Genomic DNA, 26,287 nt, shown 5'->3' on the forward strand with positions numbered 1-26,287 from the left:
TAATGGACACTTTCCTGATGCTTCAAAGAACAAACAATTAATTGATTCATCAAGAAAATATCGGCTAGATAAATTGATAATGAAACTAAATGCTAGTTGCTGCCCTACATTCATATTATGGTCTTTGGCATGCATACCATGGAAAAAACTAAGACTATTAATGTCAATTAAATTCATCTCAATTCACACACTATATTATAGTGTGATGGTGGTTTATAACATGCCTATTAGGTTAATTTTGTTTCTTTACATCACGTTTGTCATTCATGTAGACGGAGAATTATTAGATGGAAAGCGCTGCTAAAATGGGACACTGAATTAAGTGGAAGAATGTCACTATGGAGAACATCCGTTTTTAATTTGGATTGTAAATGGTGGGCTAAAATTAGATCTAAGATAGCACTGGGCCCATTTCCAAACTGATTTGGGATGCAAGCCCATCTAATAATGGTATAATGCTGCAGTGGTATAGTGCTATTATAGCAGTTCTGGTTATTTTTGTTGATTTTATTTGTTGAGATAATACAATTACATAAAGAAAAGCAAGAGATGTATGTAGGGGGTCTAGTGAAAGCTAATTCGCAGTGCCTGGTCCAGGTTTCTATGTAAGATAAGGTGGAACGTGAAGATAAATTGCTGCTGCTACGATGGCAAAAACAAAGTACAGGTCTGCACTGTGATGTACAGTGGAAAAGAGCTATAACTAACAGCAGGAGCTGCATGATAGAAACCCGCCTGTGACGTGTGTGAGACTTGCCAGAGAGCAGTGATGTGATAAGAAGGCACACATGGACTGCCAGACATGGAAGCTGCAGAGGATGCATAAAGCATGAATCAACCAAGGGTAATATGTAAATGAAACAGTTGTTGAAGTGAATGTGCCTGCTGTTGTTTCAAAATTGCATGTGAAAAGCACGGGGCATGACTTAGTGATAAGACATGCGCACGCCATACTGTTTTTCTCTCTGTTTTCTACTTATGAGCGCCTGCCAGGGCTCTGTCTCAGGCCAAAGCTAGCGAGAGGAAGGTAAAAACGTGAATGAAAACAGTCTTCAGTGGCAGCCATGTTAGCCCCAAAGTCCCCTCCATCTGTTGCTAAGTAACAGGTGGAAAAAGATTTTTTCTTTTTAAATACCCAGCATCTCACGGTTTTAGGGTAGAGCATGGAGGTGGTGAGGTGTTGGAGGTTGAGCGGAAGGCAAACAGAGGGAGAGACTGGGAGTGAGTGCCAGGAGCCCTAGATACTAAATGACTGCTGTTGCTGCTCAGACAGTGATTTATGGTTCAGCTTCAGGGGTGTAGGGGGTGTGGGGTAGGAAAACAAGGACGGTTCCATATGAAGAGGGATATACATGTAAACAGATATCCTGCCTGACAGTTGCAGAGAAAACAGAATTTTCATGGTAACTTCGTGTGCTAGCGTGAGTCTATATATCAGTGTGTTTATACGCGGTCGACAGTATTACCTGACAGTAAAGTGAAGCTTTGTGCTCCTGTGCCTCTAGTCAGCAGGGTTTGACACCAGCAGCTTCCTCCCCTCCTGCCCTCCCACTGTCACCTTTATTAACAGTCTGCCAGGTGGAGACTTTCTCTCCTTCGTGTCCCACTGTAGCCTCGGATTTGCTGAGGTAAGTGATGAGCAGAGGCACAAAGAGCCTGTGAGAGGGAGCAGCTCTGTTTACAGGTAGCACACAGCAGCAATATACACTGTTTACCACATTACAATACAAAGCACCTAAGTGTTGGGTGGTCTGCCCTGTTGCTGACATCTGTAACTGTGAAGAAACAGTTGCCTTTAGGAATGCCTTTAAGTCCATGTTATACAGGAAATAAATGCAGAGCTGGGTGATCACATGATGAAAAAATTTGCTTGGTATAAGCTCAATGCATTTGTACTGAAATCCCACACACAGTATTATGTCAACACACTTGATGACACAATGGATGGTCACCAAATGCACCAAAACAGAAATCTTCAGGTTACAATTTTAAACAACTTCATTTCTCTTATTACATTGAATACACATATTCAAGGATTTACTACGTTGTTGGACAGCCAGGTTGCTTTAAAGGTGGGGACACATAGTCTTGTCTGTATTGTGAGGTTTCCTGTCAACCAGCGAAGACTCCAGAAAGTCACTGCTCCAGGGCAACAAACAGTCCAGCACACAGCATCACATCAAACTCCAAACAAGAAAGCAAATATGTGTACTTAGCCCAAAATGTTGAAGTGTTCCTTTAAGGTTTCATTTGTAACCATGCTGTGCGTGTGATGTTCCTGGATTATAATTAAAAAAAAGCATTCTTTTAGAAAATGTTTTTCTTTAAATTCTATCCTACAGATGAAACAGTAGGTGGTAAATGGCTAAAAATGTTTGTGAGTTTTTTCACGCTTTTAAAGATAAAGTAGAAGAGGATCTACATAGCATGAGAAAAAAAAAGACAACGGAACACAGAATAAGTAATAGATGAGTTCTGGGATAAGCTCCCCGGTCTTTAGTCAAAACCCCCTCGGCTCAACCTTCAAATAACACTCCTGAGGTATTAAACATTTGCTGAATGACTTGGCAAAAGAGATGTTACAATCCATGGATTTATGTTACTTAGTGAAGGTTGACAGAGCATAGTGGCTTTTTTTTTTTTTTTACAGTGATGCCCCTCTTGACATTCCCACAGTTGTGCAGGTACACACCTGGGAGCTGTTCAGTACAACCAGTCGTGTAGTCATATAGATATTTTTTAAATGGTGAGAGGGATACATCACAGTAACAGTTTGTCTTTGATTTACATTATCATTGTTTTATCCACTTTGTTTTTATCTTACTCTTTTCTTTTGTGCACACTTATAAATTAATTAACTTAAGCCAACATGAGACGCGAGTGAATTAATTTTTTTCTCTACAAATCATGCATGTAGTCGGCTGTGTGTTCGTGTACAGTGCTGTAGGTGCTGCCATGTGTGCGCTGTGTAGGCTGTCGCTGCGCATCTTATCACAGCAATCTCAGCGAAGAGTGAAAATAGACTATTACGCCATCTGTGTATGCATACATTCATGTAAGTAAAGCACACAGAGTGGTAATCTGCTGCTGTAAATGTGCTGTACTGCTACAACTGTAAATAAATAGATGTCTTTTTGTACTTCTCATTCTCATCGGCGCATTCTCATCTTATTGTGTGGATTTGAAATGTGATTTATGTGATTTATATAGGTGCCTGCTCACCAACTGGACTTCTGCTGGAGGTGCTGAGATAAAATGTAAGAAAATGAAGGAAAAACATCCAAATGCTCTGATTTGCGCAGTGATCATTTATTGAGGGTAGTTTTCAGTCGGAGAACAAATTCAAAGAGGTCTCTGACGAAAAGCTCACCTGTTGTGGATGTGAAATCAACAAAATTCAGATGGGAAAAAAGATTGTATCCCAGTAGTTTTAGGTTGCTGGACAAAGACAGTGCTTTCTTATGAATAAAGGCACTAATACAATGGTGTATTACAGCCAAAGATTGGTCATAGAGTACTGAAAAGCAGAAAAAACTAGCAAAGCTTATACCACAACATTGATGTTATGTGTACACTGCAGCACCAAAAGCTAGAAAAACATGTTCATTGTCATTTGACTGTGTGTCAGTGCCAAAGGAGGCTTTCTCCTGTCAAAACATGAAAGTCTGAGTTGTCTATTTATGTACACTGATTACTGTCTGTTAAAGATTGCTGGGTCATAGTCACAACCAACTGCATTATTCATGCCACAAAGCAGCTGTTAACTGGAGTCTTTAGATACAGCTTTACTGTAGCAGAATAAATATTGGGATATTGGCTTTGAAATTGATTTAAGGAATAAACTGATGATGTGATATTTCAACCTCTGTAGGCCTCTGTTCACAATGTTTGTCTCTTCTGGTCAGTGATTAGTTGAATCATCTATAAAATGAATGTGTCAGGGTTATTTTTTTCTACAAAGCCTGTGCCCTCTTGTATCAACACATTCCTATATAAATCTGAAGTGTAAGGCAAAATACATTTGTAAACCATTAAAAAAAACTCTGCTGTATATGTGATTTGTGTTTTTCTATTGTCTGACACAGCATGCACAAGTTTTGCTTGATATTCTCAAGTAATGATGGTCTATGGTTTGGCAGCCAATTAGCAGAGTGAACAGGCAAACCACACCACAGCGAGACCAGTCAGCAGGCATGTCTAAAAATGAGACACGAGAAGGAAGAGATCAGACCGTCCTGTGAGAGTCCAGTGGACAGGAGTGCGCGAGCCTCGGAGCCCGTGTCTCTACTGTATGTGCGTGCATCATGGACGCTTTGCTTTTTATTGCTACGGCTGAACTGTGTGATGCATTTCTTACATAACGACACATAAACTTTAAAACCCACTCCTGAATACACACAGCTGATGTGCTTTAAAGAGCAACACACTCCTCCAGGAGCAGTCTTCGGGGGCCATGGCGTGCAACAAGGCAGCGCGCATACCAACCTACTAACAAGCCTGCTACATTGGCAGCTTGGCACTGGGATGTCTGAAGGAGGGAAATGATAGATACTATAGAATGTTTGCAAACTACGTCTTGCTATAAAAAAAAAGTAAAGTGTATCTATGATATCTCAGTCAATGTAGTACCAAGGCGCAACATGTAAATTTCTGGCTTTTCAAAATGTAAAATTTTGACCTTTTTATCTATACAGTACACCCAGTTAATTTTCCTTTTATCGGATGTGAGGTGGGTGTGATTTTATGTGTCTCCAGGCCACAAAAAAAATGTATTTATTGCATTTTGCTGTGGCATGGAGACAGTGTGCCCTGTTCTGCAGCCACAGCCAGATTCATCTCACATGCTACCTTTGTAAAAGTCATACCAGTGGTGTCCAAAATGCGTACAATTGGACTTTGCAGTGTACAGTGTAGTAGAGTTGTGCCATATCATATCGTTTATGATACATGGTATAATTTGAATGAATGATAAAACATTTCATATCGTGATAATAGCAATATTCCAACTTGCTGATGTAATGGGGTAACACTAATGGCTGAAAGCGACAGTAACATTGCTACCAGCTCCACAGTGGAGGAGTTAGTTCAAAAAAGAGGAGCACTACAGGAGTGGTGAAGAGGTTATGAAAGATCAGCTGTACAACAAAGCATGGTGATATGTAAGAAGTGCAAGAAGACTGTGACAACAAGTCAGCATCAAGTGGCCATTCAAGGAACTGCAGTTTTTGGCATTTCCACGTTGGATTCATTATTCAGCCCTGGAGGTTACCACTTGGGTGTCTCATATCATATTGTTCACGATTAGGTGTCAGTTTTAATATGATTAAAAAAAAATTCAGTAATGGCAATATTCCAACTTGTTGATGCACCCTGTTACGCACAGAAACAACAAAAATGGCTGAAAGCAAAAGCAACATCACTACTGGCTACACAGTGGAGGAGTTAGCTCTAAAAAGGGGAGCAGCTACAGTAGCTTGGAAGTGGTTACAAAAGATCAGATCTACAAGAAACCATGGAAATATGGAAGAAGTGCAAAAAGACTGTAACAACAAAAGGGGGCAATACAACAAACTTACTTCACCACTTCAAGCAGAAGCACTTGGCTGAGTACGAGGAGAGCTCAGCAGCTATTGTGAGTCGCACTTTCTACTTTTTACTTTAGAATTGAGGTTTTGAGGTTTTCCAGCATTCAAGACCAAATCAGTATTTTGCTATTTAAAACAGTTTGTCCTAATATCTCTAAACTATTTTGTATTTTTTTGAGTTTGTTTCCAACTTGCATAAAGCAATTTTTCATTTTCCAAACTGCACCATTGGGGCTGTTCTTACGGTGGCGTACATCAAACACATGCAGAAAATATTGAAAAGAAAATTATAAGGTGTATGTGGGGGTGTATGAGTGGGTGAAGTACATACAGTATGTGTGTAGGAGAGAGAGAGCGAGAGAGAGAGAGAGAGCGAGGGAGAGATTCTGCTGCACCGAGCAGATTTGCAGGGCCAAGGTCAAGGTCACAGCAGGCTTACTTCCCGCCAGAGGCAGAGGTAACCTGAACCAACAACTGCAACGCAAGAGAGCCTTCACGATCTCCAGCCTAGGTGTGAAATAAAAAATGCTTGCCCTTGTGCTGGTGTGAATGGCGATCTCTGAAAACATATGCAGGTTTCATGCACGTTGTAGACATGTTGTCTTCAAACTCTCCACAGATGAGATTTTATTGTAGGTGTATGTGATGCTTTTCTTTTTTTAGTTGGAGATGACTGTTCCCTTATAGATTTTCAATCTTGTGATGTTGTTATTGGTACTCAATGCTGCACAGTGTTAAATCATAATTAATCAATATGTCAATTAAGTCAGACATGAAATAATCACACTAATAATCCAGTTTATCATCTCGTTTGTGTGCAAAGTTGTAGCACCGTTCAAAGCGACGCATCATACACAGTAAAATATTCATGCGTGTACTCTACATGAACTGCTGCTGCTACGTTGTTCCTTCATGTGCTTTCATCTATAAAGTAAAACATTGGGAGGGGGCTTAAGCATAGACTGATTCTAATAAACACTTAAGTAAAGTAAAATGACCCAACTAGGTAACAGAAGGGAGAGAAAGTCTGTGGAAAATCGGATCGCAGAAAGAGCTCTTCTACCATGTCTGCTTCAAACTGTAACATGTTTCTCGAGCAAGGCGGATTTAGAGTTCAGTAATCATGCTTGCGCCATACTTTCTTGATATGATGAGCTGGCTGGTAAATGTATCTTAGAGTAATTCATTCAACAAGCTTTCCAGGGTTTGAACACAAGACGCTGCAGTCTGAATAAGGCTAGTGAGGCATGAAAATACATCAAAGTTGGGGGTAAACAGAACCTCAGACCTCAAATTGCAATAAATCTGAACCATTAAAACATCTGCACATACTCATCTATCTTTCCAAATATTTTCTAGCTACATACTCAGGTCAGGTTTGGCCCAGATGTACTTTATAACGCTTTCAGCTTTCTAAGTGCTCCCATTAGCACTGGAGGATGTAATTATCTAAACCAAAGATCTAGGCCTACTCTAAGATGCCCGAACCACATTACGTTTTTCCTGTCAACGTGGAGAATCACTGAACCGCAACTCTTTCAGACACAGTGTCATCCAGTTTAGGAGCATCAGATAATTCACGTATCATCAAGAGGAGAAGACCACACATGACTTTTAGCGATTTCTTTTTCTAATAACATAAACGTTAGATAATGTAAAATGTGTCACAAGCAACGTCAAATGTGTAAAAGTGACAGTGGCTCTGGCCTTTTGGCAGTGCTTGACTCTGCCAAATTCCCGGCTAATCCAAAAATGAAAGAAAGGAAAAGCGGTGGAGCGTGGGTAGAGCTGAGGCAGGCTTATAAAAATCTGAGCAAGTACAGTAGTGTGGAAGGGGTTCAGTTACAAAAGATCAGCTGCACAACAAACCATGGTAATATTCAAGAAGTGCAGCAAGACTGTGACAACAAAAGGGGGCAATACACCAAACTTATTTCACCGCCTCAAGCAGAAGCGTCCAGTTGAGTATGATGAGAGCCAGAAATGCTGCAAGGAGAGCTCAGCAGCTACTGTGCCTTCTAAACGACACTGGCTCAGCATAGCACGCTGTACTCTGCATTATGTCATTTTGGCAAGATTATTATTATTGCAGAAATACCCTGAAGAATCATGGTACTATTATAGGTCCAAATCGCCCAACACTAATGTAAAGTACACAGATAATATGGCAAATATAGTGCAATGTACAAAATCAAATGTGTAAATGTCAAGTATTCACATCATCAAACACTCAATACAGTTGTGTTACGCAGCTGGTTATTTGAAGGTTAAAAATAATGTGCATTGAGAATATAACACTATTGTACACCTGTTAAATTAGAATCGATTTACTTTTGTGTTATTAAGCATCCAGTCAGATATATAGCAGAGCCATACTGACATGAATGTTATTTACAAGTTGGAAACTAGTAATTACTCTCATGTAAGCGCAAACCCAAAGAAAACGACAGTATATCAGAAAGAAAGACAGTGACTGACATGACCTGCTTATACAGTGTATAACTTAGAGGTCTGCCAACACAGGTGTCAGCCATCTCACTGATGGACTTCCTGACAACCTCAGCTCACAGGACCAAGCAAGTCAAGGCAGACACTGCTCTTTTTCTTCACCCATGTATGAACTCCTGAGATACCTGGAAGTCTCTTCTCATAGTAGCTGCTGGATATGACTGGTCGCTGTTCTTGCACGAAAGGACCACCATCTCAGACTTGGAGGTGTCATTTCTCATCCTGACAGCATCACATTCAGATGCAAACAACCTCCCAACATACTGGAGATTACAGTAAAGGCAGCTCTGTAAAACCCAAACAAATCACCAACAAATAGCAGAGATGCCACTGTAAAGTCACTTATCTCCAGATGGCAATAAAGCCGCCTTGTCAAGACTCCCCTGCCTATCTTCGACGTGTTTGACTTCATGCTCAGAAAGCAAACATAGCTGTCAGTCTGTGTGAACAGATATGGGATGACTTGAGTACTCTGCAGTATCTCCCACAAGCTGCCTTTGGAAACAGCTTTGTAAGTGCTCTCTAAATCCATAAAACACATGTAGACTAGATTAGAAAATTCCTGAACACATCACTAATGCACTCTACCACAGCTAGCAAAGAAGCCAAACAAGATTTAATGCACTCCTCACCCTCAATTAGTGCTGAAAAGTATCAGTCGAGTAACTGATTAGTCAAGATACAGAAATTAACTGCTAACAATTATGACAACTAGTAAAGTGACACCACTTTACTAGTTGATTACTATGACGCTACAGGCATTTAGCTTAGCATAAAGACTGGAAACAGGAGGAAACAGCTAGCCTAGCTCACAAATCAGCACGTTACATCTCCTTTGTATAATCTGAGCAAAAATCAAAGTGTAAAAAACAAGTCGTGGTTTTAAAGAGGTTATGTGCTATTTGTTTGACTGTTTTTGGTTGGAGCCTGAGCCTGAACTTCCTTCTTGCAACCTCACTGTGACAACACGGCTGCTGTTCACCTGTGTCTCCACTCTTTATGCTAAACTCTGCTAATGAGCTTCATATTCACCACACATACACGAGAGTGGTATTGATTTTCCCATCTAACACCAAGAAAGCAAACAAGAAAAATGATCCAGAGATTAATCTATAATGTAAATAATTACTAGCTGCAGCCATACCCTCAATTATTAGTAAAAGGGCAACAGACCAACAAAGGGGTTGTCCTCACTGGAGGGCACCAGCTTGTTTATCATTGCCGAGGTCATCAGCAGAAAGTTTTGGAGTGATAGGTTGGTGATGAAATCATATATGGCCTCAGGCGAATTAGTGGGCCATTTCAGTCAGAGATTTTGACTGTGGAGTGACTCAAGCTGTATGTTCCTGCCCTATGGAGGCCTGCAGAGCAACAGTCAGAAACACTTTAACCAAATCCTCTGTGCAAAACTCCAGTCAGCCTGTCCCCGGATCTCATTGCCTCTTAGGGGAGATCTACATCAGTAACACAAACTGGCAGATTAGTCTCAACAGTTTAGAATTTGCCACAATAATAATAGTGTCAGCCTTCCTGCTATTTTGGCTTGGCGAGCAAGAGAAAACTCATAAAATAAGCAACCTCATACAAACAAGATCATATTTTTAAACTATTCAGATTTACTTTTTTTTAATGTAAGCTTTGGGCATTCCTTTTACATAGCTCTGTCTATTGCTATTCACTGTAGCTTTTATTGTAAATGATCTCCTATGAAATGTTTGTGCCAGTTTCACACCAACAATCCAATGAAGATAACTTCATGAATGACACGGTGGAGGTCTATTACTGAAGAGATACAGTTTGATTTGGTCCTTTTCCCTTTCTGACAGCAGGTTACAGAAAACAGAGGTATAAGTTTGAGAGACACTGCCAAAACACAAGCTGTGTGAGTGAGTGTTATAAGAAGAGTACAGGGCCTGTGTTTGGACAGGAGCATCCTGTGCTGGTGAAACAAGAAGGAGCAAGTCTCGAGATCACTGCGTCTCACAGAGTAGGAAAGAAGCCCGACGTCCAATAACATTCTTTAAGTTGTTCACAACTGTTCTGTGTTTACATCGTGTCATGATAAATGGAAAAACCTGACGCTCATACAGTGTCTTTCAGTGTTGCTGTTTTTCAACTTTGTTGACACAAGAAGAACACTTTTCAAACATTAAAGTGGCTATTAATCATTAGTTATAGTCACAGATCTCATGTTGATATCCCGACAAATGCAATTATGGAAAAGTCCATCAGAGGAACCAAAGTGTTTGATTATAAAATCAGGAAAAGAATGATTTGAACACTTCCAATACCCTATGCAGGGATGGAAGATAACTAAGTACATTTACTTAAGCCATTAAGTACACATATGGTTTAACATGATTGCACTGATGAACAGGTATCATATATATGAGGTATGATATGCTGCAAAGTGCCAACAAAAGCAGGGAGGAAGAAGACTGGCAGCTAGTAAACATGTATGTAAACAAGGCCAGTTTCACAATCCTTTTTGCAAATGTTTTATGAGGAGGGAAATGTGTTTCGCCTGTCTGTTCAAGGATACACACTGTGCATTCTGGTGAAAAACACTGGATGTAAACATGACTTCTGTTTGTTTACAAGAAAACCCCAAAGTGCACCATTGGGGTTTTCTTGTAAACAAACAGAAACAAACGTATATACTTTGGGACCACCAAAGTACATACGTAAATGCTTCTACCACTCCATGGGGAAAAAACATACAACGTTGGGTGAAATATAGGCTCATAAACTCAAAGGGCGAAGTTAAAGAAGACAGAGAAGATGATGGGAAGAAAGTGAAAAACGAAAGGGAAGTCAGGTCATTAATCTAGCTGGCTGGTGCTCAGCAGGGTGTTAACCCCAGGGAGCAGCCATTTCTTACTGATGCCATCGTCCAAACTCCAAAAGATGACTCATCATAGACTCATCCAGGGCAAATAACATTCACACATGGTCTGGCATAGCAGCACGACAGTCCTTGGTGAGACACAAACTTAGCTACAGTCAGTCAAAACTTTGATTCTGTTGGCAGGTTCTGTCTCGCAGGTGTCCTCTGTTCAAATACATCTTTCACTCTGTGTGTTGCCTAACCGATACCTCTGTGCAGCCTTGTGAATGTATAAACACGTGCATGCATGTGCACGTGAAAGTGATGCATGTATGAGTCTACAGTATATGCTTGCCTAAGAATGAGTCTGTTTCCCTAAAGGTAAGCCTGTGGAGCCTGCGACGTTTCCTCTCACCCCACTGTCAGGCGCTGCTCAGCTGTTGCCTACATGGCTTCTTAACGGTCTGGGGAGCAATGTACCCTCCTGTCCCTCCTCAGCACACCAGCACACCCCGGTGACACAACCAGGGTTAAAGGTCAGCGTGGCGCCTACAGCTAGCACCAGAGCGGTCACTCTGCAAAAGTTTCTTTGTCTCCTCTGCTTCACTTTCACTTTAACTTTTTATGGGAATAAGTAGGTTAGGTAGGTGAGGGCTGGATGTATAGTTTTGCCACAATGTCATGACATTCACTTGTAGAGATTGTAAGAAAGATCTATAGAGTAATTTGCAATACTTTTCATTTGAATATTTCCAATAAAGTCAAAATTAGTTTGAATTTGAAAGCACTTTCAAAGTCAAGTTTAGTGGCAGCACTTTTAAGTGTTGAAATATCCGTGTGCCTTGAAGAGACTGTTTAAAAGCTTTGGTCTAAATATGTATCACACTTTCTCAGCAGGTCCAACAGACAGAGAAAACACAGAGTTGCCAACACCTCTCTGTAGCTAACACTCTGTGGCAGCTGCCTTCCTACATCTTACTTTATGCTTGAACACAACATAAAGAGGGCAACACTAGCATAACATTAATTATCACATTATTACCATGGCTGCTTGATTTGGTTTTATGATTACAAAGCTGGCTATAAAATGCAACAATGAAAAGCTAAAAAATAAGCAGGAGGATTTGCTTAAGTTGTGTCACAAAACAAATATTTAAATTACTCACAATGGCAAAGACAAATCATGGTTACTGTGAATGAATGATCAAGCCCCAGCTGTGGGTGGGAGATATGGATGCAATACTATATCTCAGTATATGTGATTTTATATCGCAATGCTCATTTACTGTATAGTACATTATGGACAATTTTGTACAAAATCAACTGAGAAACATAAATGGCTGTTTTTTGACTAATCCAGCAATTTAAATAGCAGCCAAAATCAAAGCACTTCATCATCTTGGTGCAAAAATCATATAACAAGAGTCTAGCAGCTCTGTGAGACTGTATTTAGGCAACATTGTGTGAACTGAAATGCTAACATGCTGTTGTTTAGCAGGTATTATGTTTACCCATAGACTTTATAAAGAGTGGACAGAGGTTCCAGGTCTGCAATCTGCAATCTTTCTGATGGACAGCAGGGGGCGACTCCACTGGTTGCATAAAGAAGTCTGATTGTATGTTAGCTTATGAGAAACTGACCCTACTTCGCACTTGATTTCTTACATCAGTAATCAGTTTCCTAATGAGTTTATTGTCTCCATCAAGTCTTCTTTAATAAAGCATGATGTTCATTTTGCAAATTATGATTTGATTAGAAAATGATGAGTAATTTGGAGTAAAATACAGAAAAAAAGCATTGTATGCTTTAGGGTATGACTACCTTGTGACTGACAAGTCGCTATGATGGTGTCCTCGGGTTCTCAGTCAGATTCAGTCAGGACAGAGGCGTAGCAATGAGTATTCTCCCCGACTCCACCCTGCTGTCAAATATGGTCACTTCTCTCTGGCCCCCAAAAGCCAAGATGGAGATGGCTATGATGCCAAACCTGAGGTTTCAAAATCCACAAGCAATCCACAAACCAAGGGGTAATTGGTAATTATTCATAGCTGCTTCCAAATTGGCAGTTGTACTAACCTTGCTGGCATGCTGGGTGGTGTAAAAAATGTTCATTAGTTGCAAACTGATTCAGGTTCAGTTCACGTTCACCAAAAAACATGAGCACATTCAATGAACTCCTTTAGTGCGTTCATGCACAACACTGCTTATAATGACCTAATTCACTCAGAGATGTTAAAGGGATAGTAACCATGCTGTGATCACTACGGCGAAACCTCTGACGATGGACAAATTTGTATCATCTAATGGTATATATCTTCACATTGCCCCTTGTCCCCGACTCCTACTGCCAGATGCTGTCGTCATTTGTGAAACTACTGACATTTATCACTTTAGGACATATTACCAGTTCCTAAGTGAAGCCTCTTTGAAATGAACCCACTTAATGTAACTGTGCGAGAATGAAGACACTCCAAATTTTTAGTTAAGCAATGGACACCATCGGCTACCAATCCATGTTACAGGTTAGAGACACAAGTGAGTGAAAGAGACACTACATCAAAGATGAGGCTGAGAATAAAACCCTGTCCTGCGGTGGCCTTAATCCTTCAACACCTGCGATTTGAAGCACACTCCTTTGATGTTGTTGGTTCAGCTGGAGAGAAAGAGACTTGATAGGGAGGCAGAGAAAGAGAGAGCGATGGGGAGATAATAGACTGCTCATTTAACACTGAACTGAAGAGAATGCAAGTTAAGGGGACAGATTGGTGCAGATAGCAAATGAACTCTTAATAACTCTTGAATGATACAACTCTAGTAAGGTTTACTGCTCCATCTCACTGATGAAGTGCCGTATGAGAATGCCGACTGGCTATTTGGTGATGGCTGATATCAGTGAATATATAAAATTCAAAGCCAACCCGACAGCAATTCATAAACACACCAGCTGTTCTTGAGCTTGTCTGCTCCCAGTCATCCACAGTATACAAATGTCTCCACAGTCCTCACATAGTTGAGAAATCGCTAAAAAATTCAGTTTTCTGCTTTTGTGCTATTTTTCCTGTGCAATGTTTAATCAGGCTACGCATTATTTATGCTTTCAACTGAACATGTTTCATAAAGATTACATATATGAGTCAGTGGACCCACTTAAATTCCCCTGTGAATGTAGCCTTCACTTCACCCAAACCATCCAATTAAAACATTTGCAGCGCCGTTCCTCTTACTATATCAGAATCAGCGTTATTGGCCAAGTATGTGTACATATACAAGGATTTATTTTATTGCTCTCAATGTTCTTATACAGGAATACACACAACATCTGAGAACAAGGACAACAAAGCTGAACAAATAAAGCTAAAGAATAGACAGGACTATTGTGTACACAATTGCATGAAAAAATAGGTGACTGAATAAATATATATATAAATGGCCAACAACATAAATAAAATGTCTCACTCCATCTGAAACATAGCCACAGTAGCAAATACTGAAAGAGTCCAAGACAAACTGAAAGCAGGCCAAACAGAGGCTACAGGAAAACCCAAACCACATCTCTGTATCAGGATTACAGCTGAGTCTCATTAGTGAGAAAAATCAAAACGGAGACAATGTATGTGATGACATTATGGTTGTCATATCGTACTATTACAGCAACACAGCAGAGCTGAAATGATTAATCGAAAATAGAAAATTAATCGGATCAAATCACAAATTTCAGAGGCAACTCATCATTTAAATCCTTTTTAGAGCAAAGCCATCCTTTCAAATGTGAATATTTGCTTGTTTTATGATATCAAAATGAATATGTTTGGGTTATGGATTGTTGTTTAGATATAAAGGTGCCACTTTGTGTCCTGGGGAAACATGAGGGGGTATTTTCTGACATTTCATAGACCAAAAGATCAATCAGTTAATCTCTGATGAATCAAAAACAAAAATAATTGTTAGTTGTAGCCCAAAAATGTTCTACCACCAAAAGCAATGGCAACACAACAATCTAGGCTACCAAACAATGGAACAATATCATGAGGGACAGAGGGGAGATGGATGAGCCCGGGGCAGCCAGCTCTGCCACCGCAGGCCATTCACTCTGTCCAGCAGAAGGGCAGCTGAAAGGACAAAAACAGCACAACGGCGAACAAAGAGAGGAAGAGGACAGATCCTGCAATTTTTACATAATTTAGATTATGTGAATTATTCCTGGACATCAGAGAACACAACAGGCCAGAGTCAAAGAAAAGAGCAAGAGACATGCAGCACGATGTTAATACAGCCCCATTTGCAACATGAATATTTACCTGGGGCTGCTTCTTTTCTTTATCAAAATCTGACAACTTTTTTAAATGGATTAATTGTTTAGTGTATAAAATGTCAAGAATATCTTATCAAGCCAACAATCAACAATCCAAAGGTACTTCGTTTATTATCTCATAAGCCAAGAAACAAGACAAAGTGACTAATTGTTTCAGTGCTCCATTTAACTAAGGCTTCAATAAACAATTATTTCGATTGTAGATTAGAATGATGACTAAAAAATGCCATAAAAATAAGTCTAAATCTCCACAATTAGGAAGCTGGATCCAGGGAGTATTTGTTTGGTAAATTACTTAAACCATAACCATTAATCAAGATTGTTGTGGATTCATTTTATGTCAATCCCCCAATCAATCAATTGACTTGTTGTTTCAGCACTTTATTTAATATGTAGGAGATCCATTCTAATGTTTAATAATTAGCAAGAAAGTAACTGAACACAAATGATTTCCACGCATGGTAAAATTTGTATTCCAGCAACGTTATACTGCTTTATGTGTCAGGAAAATGAAACTGTGACCTATTGTAATCTTGATTTTGTCATATTATTATAATTATTACACAGGTGTTAATGCTAAGACAACGGATTTATGATTAATGTTGTTTTTCTGCTCATTTTAAACCTCAGTGCATGCATGTACCACCAACCAGCCCCTCTTCCCACTGTTTCGTTCTAAACGGAGCATGTTGGGGGGCTGGGTGTAAGAAACAGGGTGTGGCTTCACTGTTGTCATGGCAACAGTGATATCCCTGCTTTGAACCCCTTCAACCAGTCACCGTATGGAGTGGAGGAATGAGCGCATGCAGACGAGCTGACCAAAATATATACGACAAACATGCATACATAATCTACATGAAGTCTCTGCCTTTGTGCCTGCATGTCAACGCCAACAGGAAGTACACAGAGCTGAGCGCCTGCACATGGACCAGCTCATTGGTGTGCTCCATGGTTTTCCAAGCAATTCCTAAGACCTGTAATAATCTGAGATACAGCCCATACCCGTAAGTGACAGAGTGACAAGCTGTCTGGGTTCTCGGAGTTCAAACAAGCATAGCCCATCAGTTATACCAGCAACGCTGCTGTACAGCAATATCTTCCTTAATAGGTTGCCGCTGTGATAAAACACAAGGTTACATGGCATTATTAGGCTTCATAAACAGGAGTGAACCAGTTCTGTGCGAGTGCCTGTGTAACAGCAATGAGCGCCTGACCTGCAGACAACCCCACCAAGGATGTTATAGAATGAAAAGCAGAGCTGCTGATGTCTATCTGCATACTGCAAAAAAAAACTGCTGGCCAATATGTGAGTGAATCTACCAGCCAGCACACAGACCTGGATGTTATTGTGAACAAGAGAGATCTGACAACTTAACAGCTAAAATTAAATGTTTTATCAGCTTTTTATCTGAAAGCAGACTGGATTTGCCTCCAACCAACATCTCTGGTTGCTAAACATATATAAAAACAGTACCAGATTGGGAAATTGCTTTCTAACATTCAAACATAATCGATTTTTCTTCACCAGGTGAAGATTATTATTATTATTATTATTATTATTATTAAATTATTATTGAATTAAAAGCTGGGGCACATCACCCCTTCTCTAGTTCCATCAACTGAGCACTGCACCATTACTCATCCCCAATCACTCAGTCACCAGCTCAATATCACCGTCAACATAGCTGTGCTTTCTCAAGGTAGTTGCATTTAGAAGACATGGCAATACACTTCCTGTGGAGAATCAAAGGTATTCAATGGCAGCTGCACTAATGAAATTAAAAAAAGAACTAAACTAAAATCATTACAGCTAGATCAATACAATATTCTACTTTAAATATATTGTTCTGCTTAACTGGTATAAGTCATAGAAAATGGACCAAGTGATCAACTGTATATGTTACAAGATATTACCATCTGGTGGTGAAACATGGTACTGTAAAACACTGTTGACCAGATGGTGACAAAGGAAAAACCTCAATAATTAAGCCAAGAAACATAACACAGGCAGATGCTTCCTCATGGGCCATGTGGGGACATTGAATGGTTTTATTAGAATGAAAATTATGTAAATAATTTTCTGTGGTCTTCACAGTCACCAGATCTCAACACATTGAAACACCTGGGAGACTCTGGATCAACTGTGCTCTCCACCATGACCAAAACACTAAATGAGGGAGTGCCTTTTGGAACTATGTTACAAAGGTGTGTCTCTATATAATCATCAATTTCTCAATGAGCAAGATAACAAGGTATTAATATTCTGTTAAAATATTAAAATTGGTCAGAGCAGAGATTAAATGTACATGTCGGAGTTACACATGGAAGAGACTAAGTATATACTAGAAATTGTGAATAGAACAGCCCACAATAATGTGAAAACAAGTCAGGCACACTACGTTCAGACTGACAAACATCTAGCAGGCTCTAATGTTTTCATCATTCTGTGTTTATTTCAGCTTTAGATTAAATCACAGTCACAGACTCATGGCTCAAGGAGGTTTCTGGAGGCCCAGGAAAATCTAAAGGAGGATCTAATCTATCTCCTTGCAGCTGTAATCATTCCTTGCATGACCTTTGAGAGGAAAATATATGTTATATCAGATAAGAAATACCTTGGCTTCTGGACACGATGTTCATTCAGACAGGCTGGTCACAATGCTCTGCTTTTTGCTGTCAGCTGGATCCTCTCTTTGCCCCTCTCCATCCACAGGTGCCATGTCTGTGAAGGTCACATTGAAGAAACAAACACTGAATATTTGTACTCATACATTTAGGTGTGGTGATAATCTAAATAACACAGTTAAGCAGGGACATACCCACAATTTGTGACCCAGTTTTGACAAAATCCAAGCATAATTAAACACTCCACTGGAATAAAATATCTCATTGTCATCATTACGTCGCTATCCTTAATAGCTAACTTGGCTAACTAATGCTAACGTGAACTGCCCAGACTGTATGCATAGCAAAGGTGGTGGCGGTGATTTTAAGTAGTAGTGATTTAGAAAAACTAAACGTTAAATAGTAAGTACAAACACAGCTATACAACTGCTTCCTAACTTAAGCTCCCAACAGCCGAGTATTAAGCTAGCTAGCCTCAAGCGTCTGACACTGTTGGATTCGTCGTCCGGTTCTCCGAATTACAACATTTCCAACAGCATTTAAACGCAGCTGAACCGTTTCAGCGCCAAACAACAAAGCATCAGTTTAGCAGAGGCGCCGGTTTCTCAGACAACAGTTTGCAGTGTTGTCATACTTACTAGCTATAACAAGCTAAAACGACTTTTTCTCTTGAAAAGAAAGGACTGTAGCTATGTTTCGGAATAAGTCTGCCTGGTTTTCAAGCAGTGTGCCACAGGCATGCCACAACTTCTGGTGTAAGTAACCTAATTATTATCAGGTCAGGGTTTATAATAGGTTTATTTTAGTTACCCTCCTAGTTACATAAATCACCTGCTAAACAGTGTTAGCTGTACCTATTGATTTAGCTAGTTAGTAGCTAATAATGAACTTGACTGGCAAATCCAGCTGCCTCATAAGGTAAGGTGATAGAGAGTGTGCTCCTGAAATAAGATACTGATAGCTTTAAAGAGATGCTGCCAATTTCATGATGGTAGGCTGACATAACTGCGCAAAGACCTGTATTATCTTTAAAAGAAAAATAAAGACATAGCCACAAATCTAGTTTAGGTTTCTCTTACCTACTGTAGTTCGTGTTGAACCTTCTCTGGCATTTGCACACACATTGTTTCGGTAGTTTGAGCTGACTTTTTGCTCCTAACACTTTCCATGTAGTATTGGAGGGTGGGACCACCGCTGGTTGGAGAACAGCAGATTACCTATTCAGTGAAGATGCCACATGTCCTGATACTTTGAGGTGAGCATGATGAAGATCTGAAAAGCTGCTCATTTATCATTGGTCACATCAATTATAAGTCATCTTTCTATAATTTTAGTTCTGTATTTCAGGATATTTGACAGCAAAGATTACCTGTGGAGCAAGGTGGTGGTTTTTCACTGCTTGTTTCTGTCCACCTGTGAGAAGCGCCAGAGCGTGAAGTCTGTGTGCATTGGACATTATGTGCTGCCTCCAGCCTCGGTGCAGGATGGTGAGGACTACTGTATGTTTATTGATTTGTTGTAAACTGTACGATATCAGTGGTTCCCAACCTTCAGGTAAGGACCTGCAATGAGATCCAAAGATGAATCAGAAGGATGTTTAAGAAGACAGGAAATAAGATTTAAAAAAACATGTTTTTACTGTTAAATACTGGATAGTTTTACCTTTTCAAGCCTCTAAAACCTATTCAGGGTGAGTCTTTGGTTGAACTTCATTTTGAAATTTTATGATTTATAACTCATGCCATATTTCTCTGATTATCATTTAAGAAGTGAGAAACATGGTTGGGAGGTTGATTTGGGAGTGTGAAGATGAGCAGTTAGCACAGGTAAGTACAACAAAACGTGATAATTTGCTAATCCTTTTTGATACATACTCAATTGAAAACAGTACAAAGCCAATAAATTTTATGTTTCTCCTCATCAACTTCATTGATTTTTGTAAATATCTGCTTATTCTGAATTTGATGCCAGCAACATGTTTTAAACAAGTTGGGACAGGAGCAACAAAAGACTGGGAAAGTTGTGTAATGCTCCAAAAACACCTGTTTGGATCATTCCACAGGTAAACAGGTTGATTGGTAACAGGTGATAGTATCATGATTGGGTATGAAAGGAGCATCCTTGAAAGGCTCAGTCGTTCACATGGTTGTATAAAGGATGGGCTACATGGGCTCAGGAACACTTCAGAAAACCATTGTCAGTAAATACTGCAAATGATTGCATTCTGTTTTTATTTACATTTTACACAGTGTCCCAACTTTTTTGGAATCAGGGTTGTAAACAAAGGCAGATCATTGAATTTACACAAAGGCAGATCGTGTAAATTACTGTGATCAGTTGGTTTTCTTCTGTTTTACAGGCTTCCCATAAGAGTCACCAGGCAGAAGATGAGTCCAGTGAAGGAGAAGTCAGCAGAAGCGAGTATGTTACGTTTCCGCTCTAAATATTTGGAATTGGAGCTTAATACACTGTAAACTGTCCAGTAAAATATTTTACCCCCCATTACTCTTTTGGCAGTTCTGAACCATCTGACTCAGACTCATCGGAAAGTAAATGTGGTAATTTGCAGGAATATCCAGATAGTAACATGCCTACAGGTGAAACATTTATCATCATTTACTCTATGTTCTTGGAGAAAATGTTGTGCACTTTTTTCTAATAAGATAATAGATAACTAACCCATATTGAAGGTCTGGTGCAACCTATATTTAGATTATGAGACAATCTTCAACAAGTGTTGGAAGACATTGTAAATTGCTACTGTGCTATTTAATGTGTTGACACGTTTTTTCTGTTGCCGTATTCACTACAGGCTATGTCAGCATGGACAGCCTGCAGAAATATTCAGGTGATCTGTGTGATTTCTTTCCCGGGTGTTTCCGATGCTCCAACTGTAAAGACCACTGCTGCTTGCAGTACACAAATGCAAACATACACTAAACGAGCATGTGGAAGTAGCAGTAACAAGTAACAGTTGTGATGCTCACAGTTACAAGCTGTAGATAATGTATCAGCAAATGAGTTATTATGTTTATTATGTTTGCATTGCCTACCTACACTTATGTATGGAGTGTAAATGTATATACACTGACATAAAATAAAGCAGTGTAACATGGCTATGGCTGGTCTCTTTTTATCCACATCACTTCATTGTATCTGCTAATTTTTTTTGTCCCCCTCAGGAATGATACATCTCTGAAAAGAGGCAAACGGTAAAAGAGGGAAAATATAAAATATATTGTTGCTATATATATATATATATATATATATATATATATATATATATATACATATATATATACACACACACACACACACACACATTCTGGTATATATATGTGTGTGTGGGTGTGTGTGTATATATATATGTAAACTACACTACACAGAGCAACTGAAAACAAGCAATACAGCACATACTGGTACTCGCTCACTTGTCGAACCTGTTTTCTATTGGACAGTCGTATCGGACTTATCGTACGACGACAGAATGTAAAGGGTTCCATTTTAATTACACCACGCTATATCGACTATACAGGTTAATAGCAATTTGCAATCAATAACAAGATAATGAAAACATATTTTTAAGTAATATAAAACAATAAAAGGAGATACATGTAATTTCATGAGTGCAGTTACATGCATTTGCGAGGTTGCTTTCACCCCTACAAAGTAGACTGTCCCGGGAGTCTTTAGCCAATCACATGCTTTGTTTTGGTGCCGGCCCCGCTATCAGGAAGGTATAGCTTGCCGCTGTCTGTACTTTGACACTGATAGAAGTGGAAGATTTTTTGTCTGTGGACGCTGACTACGGTTTATCTTCAGCCCGTTGTATTCACTGTCATATATGTCATGGCGCAAGAAAATCTTTCCGTGGTGCTGCACAGCCAGGGGGACCTCAGGCTGGTAGGAGACTCAGCACAAACTCGGACCGTTTGCATGTGACCATTAGTTACAGTCTTTGCGACTTAAACTGACTGCAGCCTTTTTGCTTTTTGTCAATTCTCACAGGAGAAGCGTCCCGTCCCGGAGCCAGGACCTAATGGTATGACATATTCAACAATATATGGCCAATGATAATAATAATAACAATGAAAATGATAGCAATAAACCTCATTAATATTGCCCCTTTATATCTAAAATGCAACTTAAAGTGATTTACAGTAAATATGTGGTTCACATAAAACAATACAATAGCCCACTTCACCCACTTCACTACAATAGTAAAAAAAACAAAAATAAAAATACAGTAAAAAGTATCAATAGCTTAAGATGGAAAAACCCACTGAATAATGGTAATAAAATAAAGTTAAAACTAGAGAACACAGAATGCAAGAAGTCAAGTTAAATACAAGCTCAGTAGTGCCAGACATTATGCACAAATTTCAGGCCTGTAAGATCTGAGGTGCAGGAAATGATTCAGCATGTTGAATTAGTCTGGAGTCTTTCTGTGATAAGGTGACAAGATGCATACCCCCTGATTAGTCAGTACCAGACCATCCTCACTGTCTCCTGTAATATTTTGCTCCCAGAGGTTTTGCTCCAGATGCACTCTGTTGGAATCTGTGGATCAGATGTTCACTACTGGCAGCACGGCAGAATTGGGGACTTTGTGGTCACAAAACCAATGGTGCTGGGGCACGAGGCGTCAGGGCGGGTGGTGAAGGTCGGATCAGCAGTAAAACACCTTAAAGTAGGTAAGTGGGTGAGTGGTGTGTGTCTCAGAGCTGTGAAACGGCAGTGTGTCATCCAGTGTGCACTGCAGAACTCTTCTGTTACAAGGGAAGCTGTCATGCGTCTACATTTTAAGTAATAATATTTAGCATTCAGAAAGGTTACATTAATTATCTCCATTATGTTTTTTTTACAAACTGTACCTGCAGTTCCATAAATGCATTTAAATATATGCATTGTCTGCACTGTCATACAGTACACAGTTTTGATGCAGGGTCGCATTTGGTCGTTACATTTTTTTGGTATTAGATAAAAGCTCAACACTCAGCCACAGTGTGATTAACCTGGATAAACTCATCCAGTGCTGTGAACTTGTATCTTTAAGGTGACAGAGTGGCCATCGAGCCTGGTGTGCCCCGCGAGATGGACGAGTTCTTCAAAAACGGACGATATAACTTGTCTCCTACCATCTTCTTCTGTGCCACACCCCCCGACGATGGAAATCTGTGCCGATACTACAAGCACAGTGCCAACTTCTGCTACAAGTAACAGTTTGTTCACGATTGCATGGCTTTGCACCAGAGATTACCCAACAACAGCCTGAGCCCTGACTGCCAACTCACTCTCTTGCCTAACCGTTGCATGTATCCTTCTCTGTCCTTCTTCTTATGTTCTCTCTGTGGCCTTTTTCCAACCATCCAGACTGCCCGATAATGTGACATTTGAGGAGGGAGCTTTAATTGAACCTTTGTCTGTGGGGATACACGCCTGTCGCAGAGCCGGCCTAACCCTCGGCAGCACTGTGCTCATCTGTGGTGCAGGTGAAAACTAAATTTGCACAATAAAAGACGACATTTGAAGGAATATTCCATCAACATGATACTGCAGACTGCAGTAATATGAACATGGTGACTGTACTGTATTTGAGTTGTATGCCTCTGCAAGTAAGGAATCAAACACTCAGTGGGTGCACTCAGTGGGTGCAGCCACAAAAGTGAGAATCACACTGACTCAACAAAAAGTCTGTGAGGCAAAAACTGTTGAACCTTAAAGCACCTTGTAAGAGACTTAATATTTAACTAATTCCTTATGCTGTGAAAACAAGCTGATGAACATTTAAGTCGCCTGTGTTAAGCAATTTCAGGTGAAATGGTTCCCTGTAAGGGTTACACAGTGTGGCTTCAGTGTGAATGCTGAAGACATGTAATGACACTGACACTTTTTCAAGCTTCAGTACGTGTTTGTAATCATCTTATTAGTGCATGTCTTTAAGTGTTAGGCTGTCAGTAGGGTACAATGTTGTTTATTTCCTCTCTCTGAACAGGACCTATTGGGTTGGTCTGTTTGCTTGTGGCTAAGGCAATGGGGGCCTCGCAGGTCGTCATCACCGGTAACACGCACACCCAGCTTATTAACACCTGTCTCAAATGAAATGACTTCATGTCACAGTTTCTAGTAGCATCTTCTATTCAGTCTTTTGTCCTTTAATCCACCGTCGCTGCGTTCAGATCTGTCCCCAGAGCGTCTGACAATGGCCAAAGAGCTGGGGGCAGACTTCCAGCTGACAGTGAAGAGAGGCGATGGACCCCAGCAGCTGGCCAAGAGTGTGGAGGACATGCTGGGCGCTCAGCCGAACATCACTATTGAATGCACTGGTGTTGAGAGCAGCATTCAAACTGCCATCTATGTATGTGACAACTCTCAGTGAAGACCATCTTAAGCTGTATTCAGAATTATGTAGTAGCTTTGCACAAACTATAGACAATAGTACATTTACTCAGGGGTTGGACTCACTTACAAACCTGAGGTATTTAGATTTTTTATACAACTTTGTACTTCAACTCTGCTACAATCCAGAGGGACATACTGTGATACTGCGCCTTTGCCAACTACAATAGGAATATGCTAATGACATGTCAGTACACCTGTAGTAATATTCTAATGTATAATTATTTAACTCTCATAGTGTCAATTTGTCCACATACTTTTAGTTGTTATAAGTACACTTTGGCAGTAGTACTTTTAGGACCTTTACGTGTTATCTGAGTATTTTTACTGGGTGGTATTGCTGTTTTTATTTAGTTAAAGAATCTGAATACTTTCTCCACCACTGCTTGTTTATATTCTGCTCACTTCACTGTGAAAGACATACATGCCAAAGAGTTTCAGTGTCTACAGATAAAATAATCCAAGTGGTATTTTTTTTTTTTTCCATCAGGCCACACGCTCAGGAGGCGTGGTGGTGCTGGTGGGCCTCAGCTCTGGGATGGCCACTGTTCCTCTGATCAATGCCGCCGTAAGAGAAGTGGACATCAGAGGGGTTTTCCGCTACTGCAATACGTAAGAGGATGTCCATTAACTTCTTGTTCTATAAGCAGATGTTTAAAGCAAAGTTGGATGCAGTTCAACTTGAGTTATTTTACAGGCAGTGATAATTGGATCATAAATAAAGTAATTGTTTGTTATCACAGAGATTGAACTCTTCAGTGTTTGTCTTGCTGTGTTGCAGCTGGCCGATGGCTATAGCCATGTTGGCGTCGGGTAAAGTGAATGTGAAGCCCCTCGTGACCCACCGTTTCCCTCTGGAGCAGGCAGTCCAGGCCTTTGAGACCACGCGTCAGGGTCTCGGGATAAAGGTCATGTTAAAGTGTGACCAGAACGACCAGAAGCCCTGATCTGACCCGCTGCAGTGAGACAAACCTGACAGACACAAGCTGGACATTGACCCTGAGAAAGATAACAGAGCTAGTTCAAAGAGACACACTAATAACAGGCAGCACCGTGACAGACAGCGGACTGCAGGTCAGAGATGAAATTAGCTTCAAATGGTGCGAATAATTATTTTAGGATGCTCTATATTGTTTTATAACCAACATTTTGTTTTATGATTGTATATGATTTACCACTGTGCTCCGTTTTAAATTTCTTATAATTTTACATGTGGCTACTGTGCTAAAAAGGAAATCCTTAAATAATAAAATTAAAATAACCAAACATTAGATATTTCTTTTTATATTTCATTTTCACACAACCTGCACTACCTACTTTACGGCATTAGGGGGAACTAGAGACTCAGAGTGGGAACATAGCCGTGTCCTTGTCTCAATTCTATACTACACACCAACAGTACATAATATGTACCATATGTGAATCTTTAAAGTGCACATTCTTGCATTTAGTAATTTCATACCAATAGGACTGTCAAACTGCATCTTTGGCATGCCACTGTCTAAAGATTTAATATGTGATGTTCCCCAGGATCTGTCTGGAGCTGTCTTCCCAACTGCAATTACTTTATTGATTAACTTTGCAGCTGTGTACATTGTGGGATTATACAGGGACAGTACTTGAACAGCACACTCAAAAATCAAGCATTGTTTGCTGACATACTGACGTCTTTGTTTGAATATACTCAACTTCTCGACTTTTCCAAAGTGAATACACATGTTCAAAACCTGCTAAGCATTACTTCATAGTATAAAAAACTTCAACACTATATACTTGTACTATACTTTAGAGTATATACAGTATACTAATTGTCATACTGGACTGTTTTTGCAGTTAGTATACGAGACATAAATGTGCTTTACAGTTGTGTACTAACAGGAAATGATGCAACACATGCACTGACAGTCAAACTAGAACTTCAGAGGGGCACTGCCCGCTAAGCTTTGCAAAACAAAAACTAAAAAAGCAGCACATTACATCTGTGGGTAGCTCCTCTGTTTCCTCAGATTCAAATCCTGCTTAGAATTAGT

At 39.9% G+C, this 26,287-nt stretch overlaps 2 protein-coding genes across 2 annotated transcripts; both read left to right on the forward strand.

Moving 5' to 3' along the window:
• Positions 1-18,549: 18,549 nt before the first annotated feature.
• On the forward strand, positions 18,550-20,798 carry terb2 (telomere repeat binding bouquet formation protein 2). Its single transcript, XM_041939782.1, has 7 exons — positions 18,550-18,613; positions 19,032-19,113; positions 19,206-19,345; positions 19,626-19,684; positions 20,218-20,279; positions 20,376-20,455; positions 20,671-20,798. The coding sequence occupies exons 1-7, from the start codon at positions 18,550-18,552 to the stop codon at positions 20,796-20,798; spliced, it is 615 nt and encodes a 204-aa protein (XP_041795716.1).
• Positions 20,799-21,602: 804 nt separating this feature from the next.
• On the forward strand, positions 21,603-25,504 carry sord (sorbitol dehydrogenase). The gene is made up of 9 exons (XM_041941008.1): positions 21,603-21,761; positions 21,867-21,900; positions 22,388-22,552; positions 22,915-23,074; positions 23,232-23,350; positions 23,854-23,919; positions 24,038-24,216; positions 24,748-24,869; positions 25,039-25,504. The coding sequence occupies exons 1-9, from the start codon at positions 21,708-21,710 to the stop codon at positions 25,202-25,204; spliced, it is 1,065 nt and encodes a 354-aa protein (XP_041796942.1). The 5' UTR covers positions 21,603-21,707; the 3' UTR covers positions 25,205-25,504.
• Positions 25,505-26,287: the final 783 nt, after the last annotated feature.

This window comes from Chelmon rostratus, chromosome 1 (assembly GCF_017976325.1).
Source record: "Chelmon rostratus isolate fCheRos1 chromosome 1, fCheRos1.pri, whole genome shotgun sequence".
Taxonomy (NCBI): domain Eukaryota; kingdom Metazoa; phylum Chordata; class Actinopteri; order Chaetodontiformes; family Chaetodontidae; genus Chelmon; species Chelmon rostratus.

Excerpts from the sequence above, each read along its gene's own strand:
- sord (XM_041941008.1), top strand. The coding sequence starts at position 21,708 with ATGGCGCAAGAAAATCTTTCCGTGGTGCTGCACAGCCAGGGGGACCTC. Across the intron at positions 21,762-21,866 it reads GCCAGGGGGACCTCAGGCTG|GAGAAGCGTCCCGTCCCGGA; the intron begins GTAGGAGACTCA and ends CAATTCTCACAG. Across the intron at positions 21,901-22,387 it reads CCCGGAGCCAGGACCTAATG|AGGTTTTGCTCCAGATGCAC; the intron begins GTATGACATATT and ends TTTTGCTCCCAG.
- terb2 (XM_041939782.1), top strand. The coding sequence starts at position 18,550 with ATGTTTCGGAATAAGTCTGCCTGGTTTTCAAGCAGTGTGCCACAGGCA. Across the intron at positions 18,614-19,031 it reads GGCATGCCACAACTTCTGGT|TATTGGAGGGTGGGACCACC; the intron begins GTAAGTAACCTA and ends CTTTCCATGTAG. Across the intron at positions 20,280-20,375 it reads GGAGAAGTCAGCAGAAGCGA|TTCTGAACCATCTGACTCAG; the intron begins GTATGTTACGTT and ends CTCTTTTGGCAG.